At 44.9% G+C, this 25,921-nt stretch overlaps 3 protein-coding genes across 3 annotated transcripts; 2 read left to right on the forward strand and 1 right to left on the reverse strand.

Annotated features, from left to right (window-relative positions):
* Positions 1-9,592: 9,592 nt before the first annotated feature.
* On the forward strand, positions 9,593-9,904 carry LOC144486296 (histone H4-like). The gene has a single exon (XM_078204354.1). It carries the CDS (start codon positions 9,593-9,595, stop codon positions 9,902-9,904), a length of 312 nt encoding a protein of 103 aa, XP_078060480.1.
* A 383-nt stretch (positions 9,905-10,287) lies between these two features.
* LOC144486306 (histone H3) lies at positions 10,288-10,698 on the forward strand. The gene has a single exon (XM_078204362.1). It carries the CDS (start codon positions 10,288-10,290, stop codon positions 10,696-10,698), a length of 411 nt encoding a protein of 136 aa, XP_078060488.1.
* Positions 10,699-12,856: 2,158 nt separating this feature from the next.
* Positions 12,857-25,357, reverse strand: LOC144486297 (histone H1-like). The gene is made up of 2 exons (XM_078204355.1): positions 24,734-25,357; positions 12,857-12,895 (listed from the first exon to the last, which is right to left on the reverse strand). The coding sequence occupies exons 1-2, from the start codon at positions 25,355-25,357 to the stop codon at positions 12,857-12,859; spliced, it is 663 nt and encodes a 220-aa protein (XP_078060481.1).
* Positions 25,358-25,921: the final 564 nt, after the last annotated feature.

Consider the following 25,921-nt stretch of genomic DNA (forward strand, 5'->3'; position numbering starts at 1 on the left):
AAAAGCAGCCAGTTTTATCATGGAGCGACGCAGCCTGGTCATGCTCTCTTCCACCTGCTTCCGTCGAGAAAAAACTACAAAAGTCTGAGGACAGGCACTAACCAACTAAAGAACAGTTTCTTCCCTGCTGCCATCAGAATTTTGATTGGACTTATCTTGTATTAATTTGTTTTTTCTCGACCAGAGATGAATGGGACACGGTTGAGCGCCCAGTCAAACACCGAGGGTGGGGATGGAGTCACCCTGGTTTCAGGAAGCTGGAGTCCATGTCAGGAGCGCTGCTTTGGAAAGAGGCATCAGGGGAACAGTTGCGACAGAGGTACAGAAGCCAGGAGAATGGGGATGGCGTCCTTACAGGGCGCGGGGAATGAAGATTTGTACTCGACGTGTGAGTCGGTAGGGTTTTAATTACTGGTGGTCAGTCTGTGTAGAATTGGAAACAGAGAGGTCAAGGAAGGGTAGGGAAGCGTCAGAGATGGACCATGTGAATGTGCGACGGTGGAAACTGGAAGGAAAGTAGCTATTTTTTTTGTCCAGGTGCAGACGAGAGCAGGACGCGGCACCGATACAGTCATCGATGCAGCCGATTAATTTCGCTACTTTCCATGCTGCGATGTAACAATTGCAGGTTCGAGTCCTTTCTCTTTATACAGAAATCTGGTGGAACCTCCTGAAAACCGAGCTCTCGCCCGTTAACTGAAATCCACCGTTAGTTCCAAACAGAATTACTTCCCTTGTAACTTTGTTCATTTAATTCTCACTTATCTTTGTATTTTTAGATTAGAACTATTCCACGATGTATGTTTGATCTGGATAAATTGCTAGTGTTCCAAACTACAACAAAATGATTTGCATCAATCGGCGAATTGAAATTCTGCGGCGGGAATTCTAATCTCCTCAGGAAGAGGTTTAATACTGAACTGAATGAACTGTTTTTGTTTGTAGGGATGAAAGGTGATGTCACTGGGCTGGTAATCCAGAGGCCCGCGCTAATCTTTGGGGACACGGAGGAAATCCCACCATGGCAGCTGGTGAAATTCAAATTCACTGATTTAACACATAGGCACATGGATAGAAAACAGAAACAGGAGGAGGCCATTCGCCCCAAACAAACCTGGAATTGAAAGCAACCCTCAGAAATGGCGGCCTTGAAATTTCCGTCGATTGTTTTCCCACAGAAAACATCTTCACAGAACAACAGAGAACATTTCACACAAAGGGAAAACTTCTGCTCAAGACGGATCATATTTACAAACCAGGAACACATTTACACAACAGGGAAGAATTTGTCAGAACCACAGTGAAGATCTGTCAACGACAGAGTCACAGTTCCAAACAGAGAGAACAGTTACACAGCAGAGAGCACAGTTACACAACAGAGCATACAATTCAAAAGGGCCTATCTTTGTGTAACAGAAAATCCCTTTTCATATATAATCAGCTTTTCCATCTCAGTATCTTGCTGGTTTGCTCGAAGCTTTTCTGTCTCTCATTGTGTGTGTGTCCTAATAGTCTTTTACTGCTGTTCTGTCTGTCTTTCTCTGTCTCTTACATTCGGGGTGATGTTATGTGTTATTATCCAGCCATTGTGAACTTCCCAACACGTGGGCCTTGTTTGAAATAAAAAGAGACAGTGAATCGTTTCCTGGCTCGCGGGCAGCAGTAATAAGCAGGGAGGCATCAACTTTCGAAGCAGAGTGGCGCAGTGGAAGCGTGCTGGGCCCATAACCCAGAGGTCGCTGGATCAAAACGATCCTCTGCTATCACGTACTCACTCCATCAAGAAGAAGCATTCTGCTGTTGCCCAAGGGCAAATCTGGGCTTTCTCGACAGTAAATTTGCTTCATCACCTTGATTTCCATTAACGAGTAGCACAGCGTATTTGTCTCAGTTGGTTGGACAGTTTATTCAGCCAACAGCGCGGGATCAATTCCCGTATCGGTTGAGATTGTTCATGAAGGCCGCGCCTTCTCAGCCTTGCTCTTCGCCTGAGGTGTGAATTCTCCGCTCAAATCACCACCAGTCAGCTCTACCCATTGATGGCTCCCAGAAACAACTGGGACTGTGTACCTTGCTTCAATTTTACAAACAATGGACGAATCATATCTCTGACACATTGTTTAAATATGAAAGCGTGCTAAAAATAAACTGAACATGGGCACTGGATCATCCCAAAAATTTCATTTGGATCATAGTTTTGGAATTTGTCATTTCAGGAACAATCGCAAAGAAACCAAAATCCAAAGACATACGCAGAAAAGCTCCATCATTCGAACATGCAGCCCGTTACTCTGAAGTCAGACGCTCTACCGTTGCGCTACAAACTCACAGCATTGGCTGCTTTTTACATCAGGGTCATGTTCGGTGAATTCAAAACCAAACCGGGACCAGAGAGGTTAACTGCCTCTCTCTTTACGTTCTCTGGATTTACATCAAATGGAAAAGTAACAGCGAATCAAGATTAACGAGAAAGCAGAAAGGCAACATTTTCCTGCGGGAGAAATGTGTTCTTTGTTACGGATGTTAAAACAGTTGGGGAGCAATCACTGCATGATGAGGTAGCCGAGTGGTTAAGGCGATGAACACAATCCATTGTGTTCTGTACGCGTGGGTTCGTAATCCCATCCTCGTCGGTTGTGGATTTGTTCTATCGCCTTATTGCCTGTGAACTGATGATTCATTCAGCGTATTGAGGATCACGGAACCAAATGAAGCTTGGACACACAGGCTTGAGGGGTGAATAGTCCAGAACAATTCCACGCTCCCATATTTGCAATCCGATGAGGAAGCTCGAGCTGAAATTCAATTCAGGGCACCAGTTTTGGACAGGAGTAAACTTGTGGTTTCAGAACCTCCAAAGCAGACGCCAGCTTCATTTGCGGCCCGAAAAGCAGATTTTGTCTTGCTCAGCCATGAGAACTAGTACCGTATTAGCTGGATTGGCCATGCTACAAAAGTCCCTCAGTGTCAGGGGACACTGTGGGGTTACGAGGATACAGGTTGGGTGGGATTGTTGTCGGTGCAGGCCCGATGGGCCGAATGTTCTCGTTCTGCCCTGTCGGCATTCTATGAAGTTCGAGGCGGCAGCTTCACTTCTCCGAGAGCATTGATACGCCAGTTCCTAATTTCTTCAAACTTTACCTAAAAATCCGACTTCGATGAGATTCTGACCCACAACTTTTGAATGTTTCACCAGACAACCTTCTCTCTTCGACCTTCTTCCATCGGAAAAAGATACAACAGTCTGGGGTCACCTACCAACCAATGGCTTTAAATTGAGGGGGGGTAGTTATAGAACCGATGTCAGGGGTAGGTTCTTTACCCAGAGGGTGGTGAGGGATTGGAATGCCCTGCCAGCATCAGTAGTAAATGCGCCTAGTTTGGGGGCGTTTAAGAGATCCGTAGATAGGTTCATGGACGAAAAGAAATTGGTTTAGGTTGGAGGGTCACATTTTTTTTTTTTTTTCAACTGGTCGGTGCAACATCGTGGGCCGAAGGGCCTGTTCTGCGCTGTAATGTTCTATGTTTTTCTATGTTTAACTCAAGAACAGCTTCTGCCCTGCTGCCAGCAGACCTCTGAATGGACCTCCCTTGCATTAAGTTGATCTTTTTCGACACCCTAGCTATGACAGGATTTATTCCCACTTGGAAATAAGTGGACGTATCAGTGAGAGGCAACATGGTTTTGTGAAGGGGAGGTCGTGTCTCACGAACGTGATCGACTTTTTCGACGAAGTGACGAAGATGATTGATGAGGGTAGGGCAATGGATGTTGTCCACATGGACTTCAGTATGGCCTTTGACAAGGTCCCTCATGGCAGAATGGTGCAGAAGGTGAAATCAGAGGTGAGTTGGCAAGGTGGATACAAAACTGGCTCGGTCATAGAAGACAGAGGGTAGCAGTGGAAGGGTACATTTCTGAATGGAGGGCTGTGAAAAGTGGTGTTCATGATGTGGAGATGCTGGCGTTGGACTGGGGTAAACACAGTAAGTGTTTTGTGGAGATGGCGGCGTTGGACTGGGGTAAACACAGTAAGAGTACAAGTGGTGTTCCTCACGGATCAGTGCTGGGACCTTTGCTGTTTGTAATATATATAGAAATGATTTGGAGGAAAATGTAATTGGATTGATTAGTAACTTTGCGGACGACACAAAGGTTGGTGGATTTGCGGATAGCAATGAGGACCATCAGAGGATACAGCAGGATATAGATCGGTTGGAGACTTGGGCGGAGAGATGGCAGATGGAGTTTAATCTGGACAAATGTGAGGTGATGCATCTTGGAAGGTCTAATACAGATAGGAAATATACAGTAAATGGCAGAACCCTTAGGAGTATTGATAGGCAAAAGGATCTAGGTGAACAGGTACACAGTTCACTGAAAGTGGCAATGCAGGTGGAGAAGGTAGTCAAGAAGGCATACGGCATGTTTGCCTTCATCAGCTGTGGTATTGAGTTGAAAAACTGGCAAGTCTTGTTGCAGCTTTATAGAACCTGAGTTAGGCCCCACTTGGAATATAGTGTTCAATCCTGGTTGCCACTCTACCAGCAGGATGTGGAGGCTTTGGAGAGGGTACAGAAACGATTTACCAGGATGTTGCCTGGTATGGAGGGCATTAGCTATGAGGAGAGGTTGGAGAAACTTGGTTTGTTCTCACTGGAGCGACAGAGGTTGAGGGGCGACCTGATAGACGTCTACAAGATTATGAGAGGCATGGACAAAGTGGATAGTCAGAAGCTTTTTCCCAGGGTGGAATAGTCAATTACTAGAGGGCATAGGTTTGAGGTGCGAGGGGCAAGGTTTAAAAGAGATGTACGAGCAGACTTTTTGCAGAGAGAGTGGAACTCGTTGCCGGGGGAGGTAGTGGAAGCAGATACGGTGGTGACTTTTAAGGGGCGTCTTGACAAGTACATGAATGAGATGGGAATGTAGGGATATGGTCCCCGGAAGGGTGGAGGGTTTCAGTTAAGTCGGGCAGCATGGTTGGTGCAGGCTTGGAGGGCCGAAGGGCCTGTTCCTTTGCTGTAATTAGTAGTTACTAATCAATCCAATTACATTTTCCTCCAAATCATTTCTATATATATTACAAACAGCAAAGACCCTGGAGCTGTGAAGCAGCAGTGCTAACCACTGTGCTACCGTGCCGCCTACGGGTCACCAAGGGACCCGGGTTCGATTGTCGGCTCGGGTCACTGTCTGTGTGGAGTTTGCACATTCTCCTCGTGTCTGCGTGGGTTTCCTCCTGGTGCTCCGGTTTCCTCCCACAGTCCAAAGGTGTGCGGGTTAGGTTGATTGGCCAGGTTAAAAATTGTCCCTTAGAGTCCTGGGATGCGTAGGTTAGAGGGGTTAGCGGGTAAAATATGTGGGGGTAGGGCCTGGGTGGGATTGTGGTCGGTGCAGACTCGATGGGCCGAATGGCCTCCTTCTGCACTGTAGGGTTTCTATGTTTCTATGTTTCTATGTCCTTTCCAAGCTCACCTTCCTGTTATGTAGCTGAAAGCATGCTGGAGATCCAAAGAATTCATTCCAAAAAAATTGGATTTGCAATTCTGTGGCTGCCGAAAGCAAACATTTCCAATCACACTTGCTGCCAGCAGGGTTCGAATCTGCATGGATAAACCCCATTGGGTTTCAAATCCAACGCCTTAACCACGCAGCCACGGCAGCTGCTTCTTTAAAGAATGAAAGCAAATCACTGCGGATGCTGGAATCTGAAACCAAAAGAGAAAATGCTGGAAAATCTCAGCAAGTCTGGCAGCATCTGTAAGGAGAGAAAAGAGCTGACGTTTCGAGTCCAGACGATCCGTTGTCAAAGCTTTGACAAAGAGTCATCTGGACTCGAAATGTCAGCTCTTTTCTTTCTTTACAGATGCTGTCAGACCTGCTGAGATTTTCCAGTATTTTATCTTTTGGCAGCTCTTATTTGTCTGAATAATGTAACCACCTCAGTAACGTTCACATTAACTTCATCAGGCACCAGGATTGCGCAGCACACAGTGTGGGAGCTGAAATTTGTTCTTCTACTTTTACTTTGAGTCTTTGTGTCTGGCTGAAAATTCATTTATTCGGTCAGAGACTTGTTTTTCTCTTCCAATATTTTTCATCAAAAAAGAATTATGTCCGAACAAAAAATGAAAAAGCTATCTGCATTTTATTTCATTCTTGTCAAATGTTTCGTTTGCCCTGTTTTTGTCCACTCAGTTTAAAACACAAGAGGCCGTGGATAAGGTTCGAAATAAATGACCAATGCGTTGGCCAGGAATCAAACCTGGGTCATCTGCTTGGAAGGCAGCTATGCTCACCCCTATACCACCATCACTCACTCTGCTTAAACAACTGTTATTTTCATTAGTTATAATTAAGGAGCTTCCTGAGTTGCTGATTTCATCAAACACCAGATGTGTCCACAGCACAGTTTGTAAATTGAACTTGGCTTGTCCCGTTTTTCTGGACAGTTTCGCCCACCTTTCGTTTTACAATTGTTTCTGACTGAGAACTCATTGATTAGTTTTGAGGCCTTTTCTTTCATTTCAACAACGTTTCAGCTGAAAGCAAATTGAATGTGGATTTTACATTACAAACACAGCGATTATGAGAATTTTTAGTGAATTTTATTTTCGGAGTGCCCACCTACTGTTCTGACCTGCGATAGATAATTAAATGAATTACCACTGTGATGGCCAGGAACTGACCCTTGGTCAAATGTTCGCACAGTCACCACCATCACTCACCTGTCTCTGCCACCCCCTCAGTAAGAAAGTCCAGCTGTGACACTGAATCTAGTTACCTTCGTGCCCAATTGGAGGATGGTCAGAAACTGTCTGCCACTGTCAGAAACTCCATTATCAGCGAGTGGGGGATGATGATTTAACTGGCTGTCACTGGTTGTTGAGGTTGTGATTTACTGTTACCTGTCAGTGCAAGAGAAGCAAATAAAACAGGAAAATTGAGAGACTCCGAGAGCAGATAATTTGTCCTTCGCCCTAAAGAAACACAATCATGTCTGCAATCGCTATAATAACTGAAAAAAAACAGATATAATTGGCTGTTGCCGCGAATCTGGTGAACAAATGTGGCCGTACAGCACATGGACTGCAGCGGTTCCAGAAGGCAGCTCACCACCACCTTCCCAAGGGCAATTAGGGATGGGCAATAAATGCTGACCCAGACAGCGACACTCACATTCCATGAATGAATTCAAAGACAATCTGCAGGGAGGGGGCTTCAGAGTGTTTAACAGTTACTGAGGTGAAAAACTCTAAGGAACCCCCCGGAAGACAGAGGAAAGGCGAAAAGGAGGATAAATTCCGTCCTGGGACCTTACATTTGGTGAAAGTTTTGTCCTGTGAATGTATAGATGTGAATATTGTGTAAGAGAGAGTGTATGAAAGGGACGGGCGGGTCAGACGGCTCAGTTCGAGTGAAACCTTTTCAACAGCAAACATTCGAGTGTCAGAGACATGAAGGATGTGAGCTGGATCTCTGGAGAGGTGGAATACCATTGCAATGGGAGAGTTTGTGAGGAGAGAGAAACACAGAGAGGCTGGAGGAGCCGGGAGCTGACAGCAGCTTGTCTCTGCTCCGTCCGCTCTCTGCCTTTAAGTTGCTCTGTGCCGCCACCACTGGGTTCATTTCGGATCCAGTTCTGACTCTCACACAGATTTTCCACACCCTCTCGGATATGACTGAAACTGCAGCCGCCGAAACGGCTCCTCCAGCCGCTCCCGCTCAAGTGAAGTCTCCCAGGAAGAAGAAGGCGGCTCCCCGACCTGCGGCAGCCGGTCCCAAGTTAGGCGAGCAGATCCTCAATGTTGTGGCGGGATGCCGCGACCGCAAGGGGATGTCCCTGGCCGCGATAAAGAAAGCTTTGGCTGGCAGCGGAGTGGATGTGGGGAAGCGCGTCTCCCAGATCAGGTTAACGATCAAGAGGAAGGTGGAGACAGGGTCTCTGGTGCAGACAAAGGTGCGCCTCCGGCTCCTTCAAACTCGCTAAGAAGGAAAGCCCGGGGAAAATGGGAAAGAAGGTGAAGACACCAACAGCCAAGAAATCTTTAGTAAAGAAAACAGCGGCCAAGAAGCTGACAACAAAGAAAGCAGCAGCCAAGAAACCCGCAGCAAAGAAACCCGCAGCAAAGAAAACTCCAGTGAAGAAATCAACAGTGAAGAAAACAAGCAGCAAAAAGGCGGCAACTCCAAAAAAGGTGGTGAAGAAAGCAGCCCTGAAGAAAAAGTCTCCTGTGAAGAAGGTGACGTGCGGAAAGTCTGTCAAAAAAGTGACTAAATCGAAAGCCAAACCCAAAGTGAAAGCAGCAAAAGCGAATAAAGCGTCAGGAAAGAAGTGAAACAACCCGAGCAAATTGTAAACCTCTGAACCCAAAGGCTCTTCTCAGAGCCACCCACATCTCAGGAAAGAGCTGATCCCGCAAGAAAATGATTCCTGTCCCGCGGCCCGGCTCATTCTCAATAGAGATCATTTCAAATTCGGACTAAAGCAAAACACAGCAGATGCTGAATTTCATTTGAATTTCACATTTGTTCAATCGCCACTTTCTCTCATAATAAAGATGTCTGGTAGATTCAGTGTGAGACAGTAACACTGGCGGCTCAAAACCGCATTCCCGCCTCATTTCTAACCGAATTCCTGCAATGCAGAAGGAGGCCAATCGTCCCATCGAGTCTGCACCGAACACAATCCCACCCAGTCCGGATCCTCATTACCCTATTTATTGACCGGACTTACCCCCTGACACTCCGGTGCAATTTAGCATGGCCAATCAACCTGACAGGCACTTTGTTGTGCGGGAGGAAACCGGAGCACCCGGAAGAAGCCCGCACAGACAGAGACCTCAGCCGGGAATCGAACCCAGGTGCCTGGCGCTGTGAGACGGCAATTCTTCGCCAAACATCAATGTCAGGAGTGGGATTTAAACCCACGCCTCCAGAGGAGACTGTGGCCTTAGACCGCTCGGCCATCCTGACTCCCTTAATTTTAACACAGGAGATTGCCCCAAACAGCTTCAATAAAGTGTTTGCAAACAGCGAGAATCAGATGTGTGTGAGGTTGTTCCGGAGGAAGATTCTTGCTATAGAATCGACTGTGTTTCGGTCGGAATATTACTGACTGGGAATTATTCCGGGACCAGGTTTAAAAACACAAAAGGACAAAGTCACGACCCGAAACGTTAACTCTGTCTCTCTCTTCACAAAAGCTGCCGGAGCTGCTAATTATTTGCAGCATTTTCTGTTTTGATTCCATATTTCAAAGCTCCGGGTTTGTGGAAACTCTTGAGTGTGAAGGGCGGCTCTGGAAGGGTTTGTGTGGGGAGCTGTGTTTCGCTTCCATTGTTAATAAACGGGTTGAAATTGGCGGTTGCAGAAACTGGAGGTGGAGCTGAAAGATCAGGGGCCGTTCTGTGAGTGTGTGTCAGTCCGGCTCTCTCCTCCCTCCCGCTCTGTGTTTAATCTTCACCCTGTCTCCTCCCCTCTCTGCTCTCTCACTCCGCCTTTCTCAGTCAGGTCGGGGCGGGCTGTATAAAAGGAGCCTGAAAAACTTCCTCTCATATTGTGCAGTGATCTGAGTGAAGAATCATCATGTCTGGCAGAGGGAAAGGAGGCAAAGGACTGGGTAAAGGCGGCGCAAAACGGCACCGCAAAGTGCTCCGTGATAATATCCAGGGCATCACCAAGCCAGCAATCCGCCGCCTGGCTCGCCGTGGCGGTGTCAAGCGGATCTCGGGTTTGATCTATGAGGAGACTCGCGGGGTGCTGAATGTTTTCCTGGAGAATGTGATCAGGGATGCGGTCACCTACACTGAACACGCCAAGCGCAAGACGGTCACTGCCATGGATGTGGTGTACGCTCTGAAACGCCAGGGCCGCACTCTCTATGGATTCAGCGGCTGAACAACTCGACCCTTTCTACCGAACACTCAACAAAGGCTCTTTTAAAAGCTGCTCACCCGCTTCACAGAGAGAGCAGTGACCTGGGAACGGCAGCTGGGACAGGCTGTTCAGTGTCCAATTAATAAAGAATAAAGTCTTCTTGAAACAGACGGTCATTTCTTGCATCGAAAACGGCCCAATTTCTGAAAGGGGCGGTTAAGGAAACGACTGAACCAATTAGAACCTGAGTTACAGATATTAATTCCCTGGTCACAATTTGATTGAACCTTCCTGGGCCAATTCCCGCTGGGGGCGGTTCCTCACAGAGTTTAAAAAGGCGGATGCAGCGCAGACTCTGTATTAACAGTCTTCGTCTCTCAGATTGTGCTGAATCCGCTCAGAAAATGGCCAGGACCAAGCAGACAGCGCGCAAATCGACCGGAGGGAAAGCTCCTCGCAAACAGCTGGCTACCAAAGCTGCCCGGAAGAGCGCTCCAGCCACGGGCGGAGTGAAGAAGCCTCATCGCTACAGACCCGGCACTGTGGCTCTGAGGGAGATCCGCCGCTACCAGAAATCCACCGAGCTGCTGATCCGCAAACTGCCCTTCCAGCGCCTGGTGCGAGAGATCGCTCAGGACTTCAAGACAGATCTGCGGTTCCAGAGCTCGGCCGTCATGGCCCTGCAGGAGGCCAGCGAGGCTTACCTGGTGGGGCTCTTTGAGGACACCAACCTGTGCGCCATCCACGCCAAGCGAGTCACCATCATGCCCAAAGACATCCAGCTGGCCCGCCGCATCCGCGGGGAACGCGCCTAAACCCCGACTTCAGCACCAAGTACAACAACGGCTCTTTTAAGAGCCACCAACTCGACAAATGAAAGAGCTGCGATCTCCTGTTAACGATTCTAGTGTTTCAATTCCCAGGACAGGATATTCCCAGGGCTCCAGTACTGACACCTCTCAATGTTACAATTAACTCTCCGTTGCATTGAGGTCATTCATATCTCCAATCCTTTGATGGTTGGAGTAAAAGCGATGCCGTTAACAATTTTACCACAATTTAATTTTAAAGTAGTTTATTAAACCTGCGATCATTTCAGTTTCCGAGCAATAATTCCGCAAATTCACTTTCTCCGCACGTGTTTCGAGTCGCAGCGAGAGTGTTGAAAATTGTGTCAATTAAGTTCAGAATATGAAGCATGTCTCAAACAGTCACCCACTCACACAGATATAGCCATTGCAGGAACGCTTGCACATTCGCATAGACAATAATTAACACTTTTCCAGATCCAGTGACTGACTTTGTGAGGACATTCATCGGTTTTCAAAGTCAGTCACTGGATCTGGAAAAGTGTTAATTATTGTCTCTGTGAATGTCTATGCGACTATCACATTTTAAAGCAATTATATTGGAAATAGGATCATTTCAGTTCACTGGGATGGTTTCCCCGATAAACAACAGCAACTTGTATTAAAATACTGTATGCGTCAATAGTACGGATTGAGAGAACAAAGCGGGAAACAGCTGTGCTGTGAATAGCAGTGCAGAAACTGACCGATAGACACCAGGTCGCCCTTTTTCAGATAAAGTGAGTGGCTCTGAAAAGAGCCTTTGGGTTATCAGATTAAAGACTGGTCGCTTCACTTGCTCTTCGCGGTCCCAGCGCTGCTTTTCTTGGGCAGCAGCACGGCCTGGATATTAGGCAGCACCCCGCCCTGAGCGATGGTCACCCCTCCCAGCAGCTTGTTGAGCTTCTCGTCGTTGCGGACGGCCAGCTGCAGGTGTCTGGGGATGATGCGGGTCTTCTTGTTGTCCCGGGCCGCGTTCCCGGCCAGCTCCAGGATTTCAGCGGTCAGATACTCGAGCACAGCAGCCAGATAAACCAGGGCTCCGGCACCCACACGCTCAGCATAGTTGCCCTTTCTCAGGAGCCTGTGAACACAGCCCACTGGGAACTGCAGTCCAGCCCGGGAGGAGCGAGACTTGGCCTTGGCCCGAGCTTTCCCGCCGCTCTTTCCTCTTCCAGACATTTGCACAATCTCACAAACACTTTCACAAAGAATCAGCAATTTCTCCAGCATTGACTGTTCTTATAAACTGACAGCTCCTCTGATTGGCTGCTGCTTGGCGGCACGGTAGCGCAGTGGTTAGCACTGCTGCTTCACAGCTCCAGGGTCCCGGGCTCGACTCCCGGCTCGGGTCACTGTCTGTGTGGAGTTTGCTCATTCTCCTCGTGTCTGCGTGGGTTTCCTCCGGGTGCTCCGGTTTTCTCCCATAGTCCAAAAATGTGCGGGTTAGGTTGATTGGCCCGGTTAAAAATTGCCCCTTAGAATCCTAAAATGCGTAGGTTAGAGGGATTAGCGGTTAAATATGTGGGGGAAGGGCCTGGGTGGGATTGTGGTCGGTGCAGACTCGATGGGCCGAATGGCCTCCCTGCATTGTAGGGTTTCTATGATTTCTATTCACCTCATTTGCCTATATTCTTCACCAATCAGCTCACTAGAAACAGAAGAGGGCGGGATTTCCCCACAACAACCGGCAGAAGCAGAGAATGTGTCCATTTCCAAAAGCCCGCCAATTTCATTGTGGGAAAGGAGCGAATTCAAATCAATGTTGCCCTCAGTCAGAGATTTCAAATCCCTTCTATTGATTTCCTTTTATTCAGCTCTTCCCGTCACCAATCGCAGGCGCGGCTTTAACATTTTCTTTCAATGTGCTTCATTCTCCTATCGCTTTCTAACTGTCCTGGGCGGGAATCAATCCCTGTTCACAGCATGCCCAGAAGGAAAACACTCCGTTTAGTCTTCAATCAGAACCCAGTGTCCTTCACTGAAAACAGGGAGCCGGATCGAGTCCGCACACTGTCCTTATTCCGCTCTGGAATAATCCCACTCCGGAATGTTACCCTGCGGAGAATTACTGTGAATAAAATGATGAATCAATGAACATTTCAGGAATTGAGAGAAGGGACCGTTACCGCGAAAAACAGCCGCTAATGGGGTCATTTAGGAGCTGTGAAAATAACAGAATAATCACAGTTTTTAGCACAAAGCGAAGGCAGTGAGTGAATTCTGGGTCAGTGTTTGGATTACAGGACAGGAGACACAAACGAAAGTTTAAAAGATAATTCATTCGTCACAAGTAGGCTTACATTTAACACTGCAATTAAATTACTGTGAAAATCCCTTAGTCGCCACACTCCGACGCCTGTTTGGGTACACTGAGGGATAATTTAGTATGGACAATTCACTTAACCTGCACATCTTTGGACTGTGGGAGAAAACAGGAGCCCTTTCCTCTTTCAGAAGAGGAAAGAGGCAGAGGATGGATGTACTGGTCTGGAAACCCAGAGACCTGGGTTCAAATCCCAAATGGGGTGGATTCCTAATGGGGCAAATTAGAGGTTTATGGGTTGGCACGGTGGCACGGTGGCACTGCTGCCTCACAGCGCCAGTAACCTGGGTTTGATTGCTGGCTTCGGTCATTGTCTGTGTGGAGTCTGCACGCTCTTCCCGTGTTTGCTGGATTTCCTCCAGGTGCTCCGGATTCCTGCCACAGTCCAAAGATGTGCGGGTGAGGTGGATTGGCCGTGCTAAATTGCCCCTTAGTGTCCCAGGATGCATCGTTGAGAGGCATTTGCGGGATAACTATGTGGGGTTAGGACCTGGGTGGGATTGTTGTTGGTGCAGACTTGATGGGCCAAATGGCCTCCTTCTGCACTGTTGGGATTCTATGATTCACCCAGAGGAAAACCAATTAGATTTCCTGACCCAATTGTTGTTGGAATGATGATCAAATAGGATTCGGGAAAAAGGCAGCAAGATTTTTCCTTTCTCCCTTCCATTATCTGGACTTACACCGGCTGAAAGAACAACGGAAAACGTTATTAGTGGTGGAGCAGTAACAGATTATCTTTGGGAAACACATTAAGTTTGAAATTGCCTTGTTATGTAATAGAGCAGAGTGGTTATATTTGTGGCGAGATGCAAGAAACTGTGGAGGAGCAGAGAGCCGTGTACATACATCATTATCAGCTAGTGGACAGGAAGGTAAAAAATAATGTAACAAAGCGAATAGAATATGAAGAATTGGAACTCGTGCTACAGTTATAGAAAACTCTGTTTAGACCCCATTTAGATCACTGCGTTCAGTCTGGACAACACACCTCAAGAAGGTTAGATTGGCCTTGGAGTGGGAGCAACAGGATTTCACCAGTGATACCAGACTCAAATGATGAGGACAAATTGCAAAGACAAGTCCTGTAATAACCTGAATATGGAAGATTAAGGGATGATGTGAGTGAGATGTTTACAATGAATGATTTGACAGGGTACAGAGAGATAAATTATTGGCTCTGAATGGGGAACCTCACCGTAAAATGACAGAGAGGCATTTCAGGGGTAATTTCAGAAAAAGCTTCTTTACAGAGGATGGTGGAAATGTTGAATTGTCCACAAACAATTGTTAAAGCTGCGTTTATCAGGAAATTTCCAAGCTGAAGCTGACAAGTAGCCAGTGATATGAAGGTGGATAGTCAGAGATTCTGCAGATAGTTAAACAAGAAAAGAGTTAGCAGAGTGAGCATTGGTTCTATAGAAAGTGCAACTGGGGGATTGATAATGGAAAACAGGGTATTGGCAAATTAATTGAACAGGTATTTTTCATTGGTGTTCACGATAGAGGATACAAGTAACATCCCAGAAATAGCTGTAAACCAGCAAATGGAAGGGAGGGAGGAACACAGGAAAATTCCAATCAACAGAAAGTGGTATTGAGCAAATTGTCGGGTCTACAGGCTGACAAATTCCTGGGTCCGGATGGACTTCTCGTGAAGGACATGAAAGAAGTGGCGAATGAGATAGTTGATGCACTTCCCTGGCTTTGGAGAATATTCCATTAGGTTGGAATATAACAAATGTAATACCTTGATTCAAAAAGGGATGGAGACAGAAAGCAGGAAACTACAGGCTGTTCGCCTAACAGCTGTCATTGGGAAAATGTTAGAAGCCATTATGAAAGATATTATAAATATTACAACTTGGAAAAAATACAAGGTTACAGGCAGAGTCAATATGGTTTCTGAAAGGGAGATCATGCTTAACTAAATTATTGGAGTTTTTTGAAAGAGGCCCATGTGCTGTAAACGGGGAACCGGTGGATGTCCTGTTCTTACATTTCCAGAAGACATTTGCCAAAGTGCCAGATCAAAGGTTATTGTGTAAAATAAACATTCATCGTTTTGGGCATAACATTTTGGCATGGATTGATGGTTGGCTAGCTAATAGGTCAAAAAGAGTTAGCACAAATGGTTATTTTTCTGGGTGGCAGGATCTGATGAGTGGTGTATTCATGCTGGGGCTAGAAATTGTTACAATTTATAAAAATTGCTTGGATGAAGGGACTGAAGGTACCGTTGCTAAATTTGCTGACAGCATAAAGATAGATAAGAAATTAATTGTGAAGTATACGTGAGGAGGTTTCAAAAGGAAACAGATAGATTAAGGGAGGGCAAAATGTGGCAAATGAGGCAAATTGCGAGGATAAACCAGTGGTTGACAAATGGGAGACTTTCAAAGTTGAGTTGAATGGGATGCCAGCCAGGTACATAGCCACCGGCACAAATATGCGGTATCCAAAGCGAGGGTATCCTGGATGTCTAAGGTTATTGACAAGAAAATAAGGAAGAAAAAAAGAGGCATATGATGCATGCTGGAATAATAATCGCAATAGAAATCAGGAAAAACAGCTCAAAATGCAGGAGAGAGGCTAAGGCTGAAATAATGAAGAGGAAGCATGAGGAAATGTTCACAGGCTGCGCTAATACAAATCATAACATCTTCTTCAAACATATTAATTGTAAAGGATTAATGAAGGATAGAGTGGGGTTCATAAGGGCCAAGCAGGGTAAACTGCTCAGTGAAGCAGAGGGTATGGCAGAGATAGTAAATAAGTACCGTACTTCTGGCTTTACCAAATTAGACAATGTGACAATGGCATGTGTGTGTGTGTGTGTGTGTGTGTGTGTGTGTGTGTGTGTGTGTGTGTGTGTGTGGAATTAGCGCTCTCTCAATCTATTACTGTGTGTCAGTGTTGAATTCACTCTCTCTCAATCTATTACTGTGTGTTCCTGTGGAATTAATTCTGTCTCAATCTATTACTGTGTGCTAGTGTGGAACTAACATTCAATCCATTACTGTGAAAGAGTGTTGAATTAACTCTCTCTCCATCTATTATTGTGTCAGTGTGGAATTAACTCTCTCACAATCTATTACTGTGTGTACGTGTAGAATTAACTCTCTCTCAGTCTGTTGCTGTGTGAGAGCATGGAATTAACTTTCAATCTATTACAGTGTGAGAGTGTGGAATTATCTCTCTCTCAATCTATTACTGTGTGAGAGTGTGGAATTATCTCTCTCTCAATCTATTACTGTGTTGGAACATAGAATAACTCTCTCTCAATCTATTGCTGTGTGTGAATGTGGAATTAACTCTCTCTCAATCTATTTCAGTGTCAGTGTGGAATTGACTCTTTCTGAATCTATTAGTGTGTGGGAACATAGAATAACTCTCTCTCAATCTATTGCTGTGTGTGGGTGTGGAATTAACTCTCTCAATCGATTAGTGTGTCTGAGTGTGGAACTAACTCTCTCTCAATATATTACTGTGTGAGAGAGTGGAAATAACTCTCTCAATTTATTACTGTGTGTCAGTCTGGAATTAACTCTCTCTGAATCTATTACTATGTGTCGGAGTGGAATTCACTCCCTCTCATTTGTGTGTGTGACTGGGATTAACGGTCCCTCAATCTATTACTTGTATGAGTGTGGAATTAACTCTCTCTCAATCTATAACTGTGTGAGTGTGTGGAATTATCTCTGTCTCAATCTATTACTGTGTGTCTGTGTGGATTCAATCTCTCTCAATCTTTTCTTGTGTGAGAGTGTTGATTTATCTCTCTCTCTATTACTGTGTGTCAGTGTGGAATTAACTCTCTCTCAATCTATTAGTGTGTGTGAGTGTGAAATTAACTCTCACAATCTATTACTGTCTGTCTGTGGTATTCACTCTCTCTCAATCTTGTCTTGTGTGCGAGTGTGGAATTAAAAGTCTCTCAATCAATTACTTGTATGAATGTGAAATTAACTCGCAATCTATTAGTGTGCGTGAATGTGGAATTAACTCTCTCAATCTATTACCGTGTCTCAGTGTGGAATTATCTCTCTCGCAATCCAAAACAGAGAGAGTGTGGAATTATCTCCCTCTTTTCATCTATTACTGTGTGTCACGGTGGAATGAGCTCTCTGTTTCAATCTATTACAGTGCGTGTGTGTTGAATTAACTCTCTCAATCTATTAGTTTGTGAGAGTGTGGAATTAATTCCCTCTCAATCTATTACTGTAAGTCACTGTGGAATTCACTCTCTCTCAATCATTCATTTTGTGTGACTGTGGGACTAACAGTCTCTCAATCTATTGCTTGGGATGGCGGTGTTCCTCAGGGATCAGTGCTGGGACCGTTGCTGTTTGTAATATATATAAATGATTTGGAGGAAAATGTAACTGGATTGATTACTAAGTTTGCGGACGACACAAAGGTTGGTGGATTTGCGGATAGCGATGAGGACAATCAGATGATACAGCAGGATATAGATCAGTTGGAGACTTGGGCGGAGGGTTGGCAGATGGAGTTTAATCCGGACAAATGTGAGGTGATGCATTTTGGAAGGTCTAATACAGATAGGAAATATACAGTAAATGGCAGAACCCTTAAGAGTATTGATAGGCAAAGGGATCTGGGTGTACAGGTACACAGGTCACTGAAAGTGGCAATTCAGGTGGAGAAGGTAGTCAAGAAGGCATACGGCATGCTTACCTTCATCGGCTGGGGTATTGAGTTTAAAAATTGGCAGGTCATGTTGACGCTTTATAGAACCTTAGTCAGGCTGCACTTGGAATATAGTGTTCAATTCTGTTCGCAACACTACCAGAAGTATGTGGAGGCTTTGGAGAGGGTACAAGATGTTGCCTGGTATGGAGGGCATTAGTTATGAGGAGAGGTTGGAAAAACCTGGTTTGTTCTCACTGGAGTGACGGAGGTGATAGAAGTCTACAAGATTATGAGAGGCATGGACAGAGTGGATAGCCAGAAGCTTTTTCCCAGGGTGGAAAAGTCAACTAATAGGGGGCATAAGTTTAAGGTGCGACGGGCAAGTTTTAAAAGAGATGTACGAGGCAGATGTTTTACACAGATAGTGGTGGGTGCCTGGAACTCATTGCCGGGAGAGGTAGTGGAAGCGAATACGGTGGTGACAAGTACATGAATGAGATGGGAATAGAGGGATATGGTCCCCGGAAGCGTAGGGGGCTTTAGTTGAGTCAGACAGCATGGTCGGTGCAGGCTTGGAGGGCCGAAGGGCCTGTTCCTGTGCTGTAATTTTCTTTGTTCTTTGTTCTTAATTCCACACAGACACACAGCAATAGATTGAGAGAGAGTTAATTCCACACTGACACACAGCAATAGATTGAGAGAGAGTTAATTCCACACTGACACACAGCAATAGTTTGAGAGAGAGTTAATTCCACACTGACACACAGCAATAGATTGAGAGAGAGTTAATCCCACACTGGCACAGCAATAGATTGAGAGAGAGTTAATTCCACAGTGGCACACACCAATAGATTCAGAGAGAGTTAATTCCACACTGACACACAGCAATAGATTGGGAGTTAATTCCAAGCTCTCTCACAGTAATAGATTGAGAGAGTTAATTCCACACTGACACACAGCAATAGATTGAGAGAGAGTTAATCCCACACTGGCACAGCAATAGATTGAGAGAGAGTTAATTCCACACTGGCACACACCAATAGATTGAGAGAGAGTTAATTCCACACTGACACACAGCGATAGATTGGGAGTTAATTCCAAGCTCTCTCACAGTAATAGATTGAGAGAGTTAATTCCACACTGGCACACAGTAATAGATTGGGAGTTAATTCCAAGCTCTCTCACAGTAATAGATTGAGAGAGAATTAATTCCACACTGACACACAGCAATAAATTGCGAGTTAATTCCACACTCTCACACAGTAATAGATTGAGAGAGAGTTAATTCAACACTCTCACACTGTAATAGATTGGGCGAGAGTTAATTCCACATTCACACACAATAATAGATTGAGACAGAGTTAATTCCACACTGACACACTGATAGATTGAGAGAGTTAATCCCACATTGACACACTGTAATAGATCGAGGGAGAGTTAATTCCACATTCATGCATAGTAATAGATTGAGAGTTAATTCCACACTAACACAGTAATAGATCAGAGAGAGTTATTTCCACACTCTCACACTAACAGATTGAGAGTTAACTACACACACACACACACACACACACACACACACACACACACACACACACACACACACACACACAGTAATAGGTTGAGAGTGTGTTAATTCCATACTCACATACAGTAATAGACTGAGACAGAGTTAATTCCACACAGTAATAGATTGAGAGAGTTAATTCCACACTGACACAGAGCAATAGATTGAGAGAGAGTTAATTCCACACTGACACACAGCAATAGATTGAGAGAGAGTTAATTCCACTCTGACACACAGCAATAGATTGAGAGAGAGCTAATTTCACACTGACACACAGTAATAGATTGAGAGAGAGATAATTCCACATTCCCACACAATAATAGATTGAGCGAGAGATAATTCCACATGTACACACAGTAATAGATTGAGCGAGAGATAATTCCACACTGACATACACAGTAATAGATTGAGAGAGTTGATTTCACACTCTCACACAGTTATAGATTGAGAGTTAATTCCACGTGGGCACACACAAATAGATTGAGAGAGAGATAATTGCACATTCCCACACAGTAATAGATTGAGAGAGATAATTCCACACTCTCTCACTGTAATATATTGAGAGTCAATTCCACATTCACATACAGGAATGGATTGAGAGTTAATTCCAGGCTCTCTCTCAGTCACAGATTGAGAGAGAGTTAATTCCACACTGACACACAGTTATACATTGAGAGAGAGATAATTCCACATTCCCACACAGTAATAGATTGAGAGAGATAATTCCACACACTCACACTGTAATATATTGAGAGAGAGTCAATTCCACATTCACATACAGGAATAGATTGAGAGTTAATTCCACGCTCACACACACAGTAATTGATTGAGAGAGTTTTAATTACACACTGACACTCACTAATGGATTGAGAGAGAGTTAATTCCTCACTAACACAGTAATGGATTGAGAGAGAGTTCATTGCACTGTCACACCGTAATAGATTGAGACAGTTAATTGGACACTGACGCACAGTAATAGATTGAGAGAGGGTTAATTCCGCACTGATACACAGCAATAGATTGAGAGTTCATTCCACACTGACACACAGCAATAGATTGAGAGAGTGTTAATTCTACAAAGACACACTGTAATAGATTGAGAGTGCGTTAATTCCACAGTCTCACACTGTGATAGATTGAGAGAGAGTTAATTCCACATTCACACACAGTAATAGATTGAGAGAGAGTTAATTCTACAAAGACACACTGTAATAGATTGAGAGTGCGTTAATTCCACACTCTCACACAGCAATAGATTGAGAGAGCGTTAATTCCACAGTCTCACACTGTGATAGATTGAGAGAGAGTTAATTCCACATTCACACACAGTAATAGATTGAGAGAGTTAATTCCACACTCTCTCACAGTATTAGATTGAGAGAGTTAATTCCACACTGACTCACAGTAATAGATTGAGAGGGAGTTAATTCCATTGCACTGTCACACCGTAATAGATTGAGACAGTTAATTGGACACTGACACACAGTAATAGATTGAGAGAGGGTTAATTCCACACTGATGCACAGTAATAGATTGAGACAGAGAGTTAATTCCACACTGACATACAGTAATAGATTGAGAGAGTGTTAATTCTACAAAGACACACTGTAATAGATTGAGAGTGCGTTAATTCCACACATTCGCACAGCAATAGATTGAGAGAGCGTTAATTCCACAGTCTCACACTGTAATAGATTGAGAGAGTTAATTCCACACTCTCTCACAGTATTAGATTGAGAGAGTTAATTCCACACTGACACACAGTAATAGATTGAGAGGGAGTTAATTCCATTGCACTGTCACACCGTAATAGATTGAGACAGTTAATTGGACACTGACACACAGTAATAGATTGAGAGAGGGTTAATTCCACACTGATGCACAGTAATAGATTGAGACAGAGAGTTAATTCCACACTGACATACAGTAATAGATTGAGAGAGTGTTAATTCTACAAAGACACACTGTAATAGATTGAGAGTGCGTTAATTCCACACATTCGCACAGCAATAGATTGAGAGAGCGTTAATTCCACAGTCTCACACTGTAATAGATTGAGAGAGAGTTAATTCCATATTCACACACAGTAATTGAGAGATAGTTAATTCCACACTGACACACAGTAATAGATGGAGAGGGAATTAATTCTGCACTGACACACTAATAGATTGAGAGAGACTTAATTCCACACTGACACACAGTAATAGAGTGAGAGACCGTTAATCCGTTATAATATATAAAATGAAAAAGAGTGACGAAAGTAAACATTGATTCTTTAGAGGATGAGAAGGGGGATGTAATAACTGGAAATGAGAAAATGGCTGAGGCATTGAACAGGTATTTTGTGTCGGTCTTCACAGTGGAAGACACAAATAACATGCCAAAAATTAATGACAGGAAGGCTATGGTGAGAACCTAGAAACTATCATCATGAAAGAGGTAGTGTTGGGCAAGTTAATGGGCCTAAATGTAGGCAAGTCTCCTGGTCCTGATGGAATGCATCCCAGGGTACTAAAAGAGATGGCGGGAGGAATAGCAAATGCACTAGTGGTAATTTATCAAAATTCGCTGGACTCTGGGGTGGTTCTTGCGGATTGGAAAACGGCAAATGTGACGCCACTGTTCAAAAAAGGAGGTAGACAAAAGGCAGGTAACTATAGGCTGGTTAGCTTAACTTCTGTAGTAGGGAAAATGCTTAAATCTATCATCAAGGGAAAAATAGCGAGACATCTGGATATAAATTGTCCCATTGGTAAGACGCAGCATGGGTTCATAAAGGACAGGCCATGTTTGACTAATTTTTGGAATTCTTTGAGAACATTACATGTGCAGTGGACAATGGGGAACCTGTAGATGTGGTGTATCTGGATTTCCAGAAGGCATTTGACAAGGAGCCGCACCAAAGACTGCTACATAAGATAAAGTTGCACAGTGTTATGGGTAATGTATTAGCATGGATAGAGGACTGGTTAACTAACAGAAAGCAAAGAGTGGGGGTAAGTGGGTATTTTTCTGGTTGGCGATCATTGACCAGTTGTGTGCCTCAGGGATCAGTGTAGGGACCGCAATTGTTTACGAATTACATAGATGATTTGGAGTTGGGGACCAAGTGTAGTGTGTCAAAATTTGCAGATGACACTCAGATGGGTGGAAGAGCAAAGTGTGCAGAGGACGCTGAAAGTCTGCAAAGGGATACAGATAATCTAAGTGAGTGGGCGGGGGTCTGGCAGATGGAAGATACTGTTGGTAAATGTGAGGTCATCCATTTTGGTAGGAATAACAGCAAAATGGACTATTATTTAAATGATTAAAAATTGCAACACGCTGCTGTGCAGAGGGACCTGGGTGTCCTTGTGAAGGAATCTCAAGGAGTTGGGTTTGCAGGTGCAGCAGTTAATTAAGAAGGCAAATGGAATTTTGTCCTTCATTGCGAGAGGGATGGAGTTCAAAAACAGCGAGGTTATGTTGCAGCTGTATAAGGTGCTGGTGAGGCCACACCTGGAGTACTGTGTACAGTTTTGGTCTCCTTAATTGAGAAAGGATATACTGGCACTGGAGGGAATGCAGAGAAAATTCAATAGGTTGATTCCAGAGAGGGTTGGCTTATGAGGAGAGACTGAGTAGACTGGGGCTATACTCATTGGAATTGAGAAGAATGAGGGGAGATCTTATAGAAACATATAAGATTATGAAGGGAATAGGCAAGATAGAAGCAGGTAAGTTGTTTCCACTGGCGGGTGAAACTAGAACTAGGGGGCATAGCCTCAAAATAAGGGGAAGCAGATTTAGGACAGAGGTGAGGAGGAACTTCTTCACACAAAGGGTTGTGAATCTGTGGAATTCCCTGCCCAGTGAAGCAGTTGAGGCTACCTCATTGAATGTTTTTAAGGCAAGGATAGATACATTTTTGAACAGTAAAGTAATTAAGGGTTATGGTGAACGGGCGGGTAAGTGGAGCTGAGTCCACAAAAAGATCAGCCATGATCTTATTCACTGGCGGAGCAGCCTCGAGGTGACAGATGGCCTACTCCTACTGTTCTTCATCCTACACTCATGCACAATAAATGATTGTGAGAGAGTAAATTTCACACACACACGCAGTAATAGATTGAGAGAGAATTAATTCCAGACTGCCACACAGTAATACACTGAGAGAGTTATTTCCACTCTCGGACACATTAATAGATTGAGAGAGATTTCATTCCACACTCTCACACAGCAATAGATTGAGAGAGAGTAAATTCCATATAAACACACACTAATGGTTTGAGAGAGTGTTAATTCCGCACCGACACAACGTAATAGATTGAGAGGGAGTTACTTCCACACTGACACACAGTAATAGATTGAGAGAGAGTTAATTCCGCACACACACAGTAATAGATTGAGAGGGAGTTAATTCCACACTGACACACAGTAATATGTTGAGACAGAGAGGTAAATTCAAACTGACATACAGTAATAGATTGCGAGAGAGTTAATTCCACACTTTACCCAGTCCTTTGCCTCCTTTCCCTCTGCCAGACATGATGATTCTTCACTCAGATCTCTGCACAATATGAGATGAAGTTTTTCAGTCTCCTTTTATACAGCCCGCCCCGACCTGACTGAGAAAGGCGGAGTGAGAGAAGAGAGGGGAGGAGACAGAGTGAAGATTAAACACAGAGCGGGAGGGAGGAGAGAGCCGGACTGACACACACACACAGAACGGCCCCTGATCTTTCAGCTCCACCTCCATGTTTCTGCAACCGCCAATTTCAACCCGTTTATTAACAATGGAAGCGAAACACAGCTCCCCACACAAACCCTTCCAGAGCCGCCCTTCACACTCAAGAGTTTCCACAAACCCGGAGCTTTGAAATATGGAATCAAAACAGAAAATGCTGCAAATAATCAGCAGCTCCGGCAGCTTTTGTGAAGAGGGAGAGTTAACGATTCGGGTCGTGACTCTTTGCTTTTGTGTTTTTAAACCTGGCCCCATTATGATTCCCAGTCAGTAATATTCCGACTTAAACATAGTCTATTCTCCAGCAAGAATCTGCCTCAGTAACATCTTCACCCACATCTGCTTCCAGCTGTTCACAAATACCGTATTGCAGCTGTTTGGAGAAATCTCCTGTGTTAAAATTGAAGTTGGAAAGCGGTATTTAGCCGCCAGTGTTACTGTCTCACACTGAATCTACCAGACATCTTTATTATGAGAGAAAGTGGCGATTGAACAAATGTGAAATTCAAATGAAATTCAGCCTCTGCTGTGTTTTGCTTTAGTCTGAATTTGAAATGATCTCTATTGAGAATGAGCCGGGCCGCGGGACAGGAAGCATTTTCTAGCGGGATCAGCTCTTTCCTGAGAGATGTGGGTGGCTCTGAGAAGAGCCTTTGGGTTCAGAGGTTTACAATTTGCTCTGGTTGTTTCACTTCTTTCCTGACGCTTTCTTCGCTTTTGCTGCTTTCACTTTGGGTTTGGCCTTCGATTTAGTCACTTTTTTGACAGACTTTCCGCCCGTCACCTCCTTCACAGGAGGCTTTTTCTTCAGGGCTGCTTTCTTCACCGCCTTTTTTGGAGTTGCCGCCTTCTTGCTGCTTGTTTTTTTCACTGTTGATTTCTTCACTGGAGTTTTCTTTGCTGCGGGTTTCTTTGCTGCGGGTTTCTTGGCTGCTGCTTTCTTTGTTGTCAGCTTCTTGGCCGCTGTTTTCTTTACTAAAGATTTCTTGGCTGTTGGTGTCTTCACCTTCTTTCCCATTTTCCCCGGGCTTTCCTTCTTAGCGAGTTTGAAGGAGCCGGAGGCGCCCTGTCCCTTTGTCTGCACCAGAGACCCTGTCTCCACCTTCCTCTTGATCGTTAACCTGATCTGGGAGACGCGCTTCCCCACATCCACTCCACTGCCAGCCAAAGCTTTCTTTATCGCGGCCAGGGACATCCCCTTGCGATCGCTGCATCCCGCCACAACTGTGAGGATCTGCTCGCCTAACTTGGGACCGGCTGCCGCAGGTCGGGGAGCCGCCTTCTTCTTCCTGGGAGACTTCACTTGAGCGGGAGCGGCTGGAGGAGCCGTTTCGGCGGCTGCAGTTTCAGTCATATCCGAGAGTGTGTGGAAAATCTGTGTGAGAGTCAGAACTGGATCCGAAATGAACCCAGTGGTGGCGGCACAGAGCAACTTAAAGGCAGAGAGCGGACGGAGCAGAGACAAGCTGCTGTCAGCTCCCGGCTCCTCCAGCCTCTCTGTGTTTCTCTCTCCTCACAAACTCTCCCACTGCAATGAAATTCCGCCTCTCCAGAGATCCAGCTCACATCCTTCATGTCTCTGACACACGAATGTTTGCTGTTGAAAAGGTTTCACTCGAACTGGAGACTCCATTTTCCACTGAAACCCGTTTTACTGCTGCACTGATCGCGCTCTCACACGCGATAGCTGACATGTTCTCTACTTTTCCACTGAAATCTTCAATTTAGCGAACCATTTGCCTTGAAATCTCACTTTGGGGCTCAGCAGGGGGACTAAGGGAATCTTTGATTGGAAGATTGCTTTATTTTACACAAGAGAGACTCGGGGATCTCATGATCAGAACAGACACACAAACACAGTTGGAGTAGTCTGACCCGCCCGCTCCTTTCATACACTCTCCCTTACACAGTATTCACA

Source organism: Mustelus asterias, unplaced genomic scaffold (genome assembly GCF_964213995.1).
Source record: "Mustelus asterias unplaced genomic scaffold, sMusAst1.hap1.1 HAP1_SCAFFOLD_311, whole genome shotgun sequence".
Classification (NCBI taxonomy): domain Eukaryota; kingdom Metazoa; phylum Chordata; class Chondrichthyes; order Carcharhiniformes; family Triakidae; genus Mustelus; species Mustelus asterias.